Source organism: Talpa occidentalis, unplaced genomic scaffold (assembly GCF_014898055.3).
Source record: "Talpa occidentalis isolate TD23 unplaced genomic scaffold, MPIMG_talOcc4v2.1 talOcc4.2, whole genome shotgun sequence".
NCBI lineage: Eukaryota > Metazoa > Chordata > Mammalia > Eulipotyphla > Talpidae > Talpa > Talpa occidentalis.
Genome location: NW_023602073.1, coordinates 20,454,694 through 20,457,444, shown reverse-complemented (window position 1 = coordinate 20,457,444; position 2,751 = coordinate 20,454,694). Strand labels below are relative to the sequence as shown.

General features: G+C 37.4%; 1 protein-coding gene across 1 annotated transcript; it reads left to right on the top strand.

Annotated features, from left to right (window-relative positions):
- Positions 1 to 1,249: 1,249 nt before the first annotated feature.
- Positions 1,250 to 2,182, top strand: LOC119251034 (olfactory receptor 14J1-like). Its single transcript, XM_037518542.1, has one exon. The coding sequence runs from the start codon at positions 1,250 to 1,252 to the stop codon at positions 2,180 to 2,182; it is 933 nt and encodes a 310-aa protein (XP_037374439.1).
- The last annotated feature ends 569 nt before the right edge of the window (positions 2,183 to 2,751 follow it).

The window sequence follows — 2,751 nt, the reverse complement described above, 5'->3', positions numbered from 1 at the left end:
TGAAATTATTCCATGCTATTTTATAATTGTATGAATTTTATTGCAGTAGCATTGATTTACAAGACTGTCTATGATTTAAGGATCAGATTCAACCTCTTCAGATATATGTGACTATGAGATGGTTTTCCTCTGATAATTTTCTTTTTGCATTTTCACTATATGTAATTATATGATACTTATTTGTTGAGTGGTTTCAAATTTATTTAACCAAAAATTACATAAATTATTTTTTCAGGTGTATATTAGTTATGCTTTTTCTTATAAAAACACAATGGGGGGGTCTATTCCTTTCCATTTCATTGGAAAAATGGGTATTTTTCAGATTAATTTTTATATTTCATGCAAATGAAAATAGTTTATATATCACAATTACTCCATAGCTATGCTCAATTTGATGTTTTGTAATTACTTAATAATTATGAAATTACAATAAATTACAATAATTTATTAAGAAAATAAATGCTTAATTACATAAGACACACATTTAGATTTTATTTATGCATACAAGAACTGGTGTACGGGCCAGAGATATGGGAGGTGAGAGGATTCACCAGGGACAGAGTGGGGAACAGAACAGGCAAATCTGCTGAAATGCATTGCTGAGGGGAGCAGCGGGTGAGACAGCTGTGCCATTTGAGTAGTCCCTGGCCTGCCCGGAATTGAACTCATGGTGCAGTGGCTGCAGATAGCCTCATAGTGCTGTGCTTAAACCCTTGCATCACCAGGGAGGCCCCAAATATTATATATATATATATATATATATATATATATATATATATACAATAATAAATCAGTATATCAATGCTAGAATGATTAATGAAAAAGAAGAGGTATCTATGAAACATTTATAAAAGTGAGTATATGAACTTGAACTATATATGACTTTTAATATGAATCAAAATTCAATGCTCTTTCTAGTCCTGTTAACAAGATTATATATTAAATATATTGTATTAAATGTATTGCTTATGTATTTTACATCTTTCCTTTAATTGCAATTGGCAATATGAAAATTTATAATCCTCTTTATCCATTGTTCCATAATCAAGTCAGTCACTTAAAATGCTTCCACAACATTATTAGTATAGAGAACTTTTTCAAATTGGTGTTAAACTGGTTGCTTCATCAAGCGAAATCGTGCCTACCTTCCTTTAGTCTAAAATAGGTTAGGTAGTTAAGTACAGAAATTTTGTTTCCAATGGTTCCATTTTTTTTCACAGCCAACATCACTGGAAAACTAAGAAGGACTATGGCCAATTTAACTATTAGTGTTTTTTTTCTGATGGGATTTTCTGATAAACCTGAGCTAGAACTCATCCATGCTTCTCTGTTCTTAGTCTTATACATGGTGGCATTAACTGGCAATATCCTCATTATCACTGCAATTTCCATGGACAGTAGTCTCCACTCACCCATGTATTTCTTCCTGAAACATCTCTCCTTCCTGGACCTATGCTACATTTGTGTGACTGTTCCAAGGTCCATTTACAATTCTTTCATGCATAGTGGTTACATTTCCTTTGGGGAATGCATAGTGCAGTGTTTTGCTTTCACTCTCTGTGCTGCTGCTGAGATATCTATGCTCACGGTGATGTCTTATGATCGCTACGTGGCCATCTGTCTTCCACTGCGCTACGAAATCATCATGGATGTCAGCACCTGTGTTCACGGAGTCCTAGGTGTCTGGACATTTGGTGTCATTTCTGGAGCCATGCACACAGCTGCCACTTTCTCCATCCACTTCTGTGGTCCCCATATCATTCACCAGTTCTTCTGTGACATCCCTCAGCTCCTGAAACTCTCTTGTTCGAATGAGTACATAAGCGAAGTTGGGGTCACTGGCTTCCTGTCTTTTATGGCGTTTCTTTTTGTCATTTTTATTGGAGTGTCCTACACACAGATATTCTCTACTGTGCTGAGGATGCCATCTGCTGAGGGTAGAGCGAAGGCCTTTTCCACTTGCCTTCCCCACCTCTCTGTTGTCATATTGTTTATTTTAACCAGCGCCTTTGAGTATCTCAAGCCACCTTCTGACTCTCCCAGTGCACTGGACATTTTACCTGCTATTATGTACACAGTTGTGCCCCCAACACTCAACCCAATGATCTACAGCCTGAGAAATCAAGCCATGAAGGCAGCTCTAAGAAAGGTTTTCCGAAGAAAAGCTGATCTCTTTTTTTGAGGCACATCTGTTAATTCTTGTTTGGGTGAGAATTTCAAAACATATTGAGAAAACTTTTGATTTAAATTAATTGAGACAACTAATAATTAAAATATTTTATGAAAGAATCAAGCCTGGTTAATGAAGCTCAGAATCAGTCCCCAGCTACTTCTGGAATAGCTGTCCAAACTCTGCTGAGGGAGGTGAGTGCAGAGAAGCCCTGGCAAGTTGACAGATATGGGCTGGCTGGAGGGTTACTGCCCTGCAGAGGGAGGGAGTTGGCAGCAAGGAGTCCTGCATAGTCACAGGTGAGCAGAGGACTGCTGCCTCATGTCAGTGCAGAGATTGCACTGATACAGTCATCTTCCCTTTGGGAGAGGCTCACTCCTTTGTGGAGTGGTTCATTTTCTTGATTTTGAATAACTAATTGTATAGAATGTGAAAAGGACCAGCTTGTCAATGACAATTATATACAATTAGCAAGGAAAAATGTCTAGGATCTGGGCAGGTGTCTGCTTAATTGATCTATCTGATGTCATCTGTGCATTGAGGACAAGGATGGTTGTTAAAATGTATCCTATTTAGAGCTT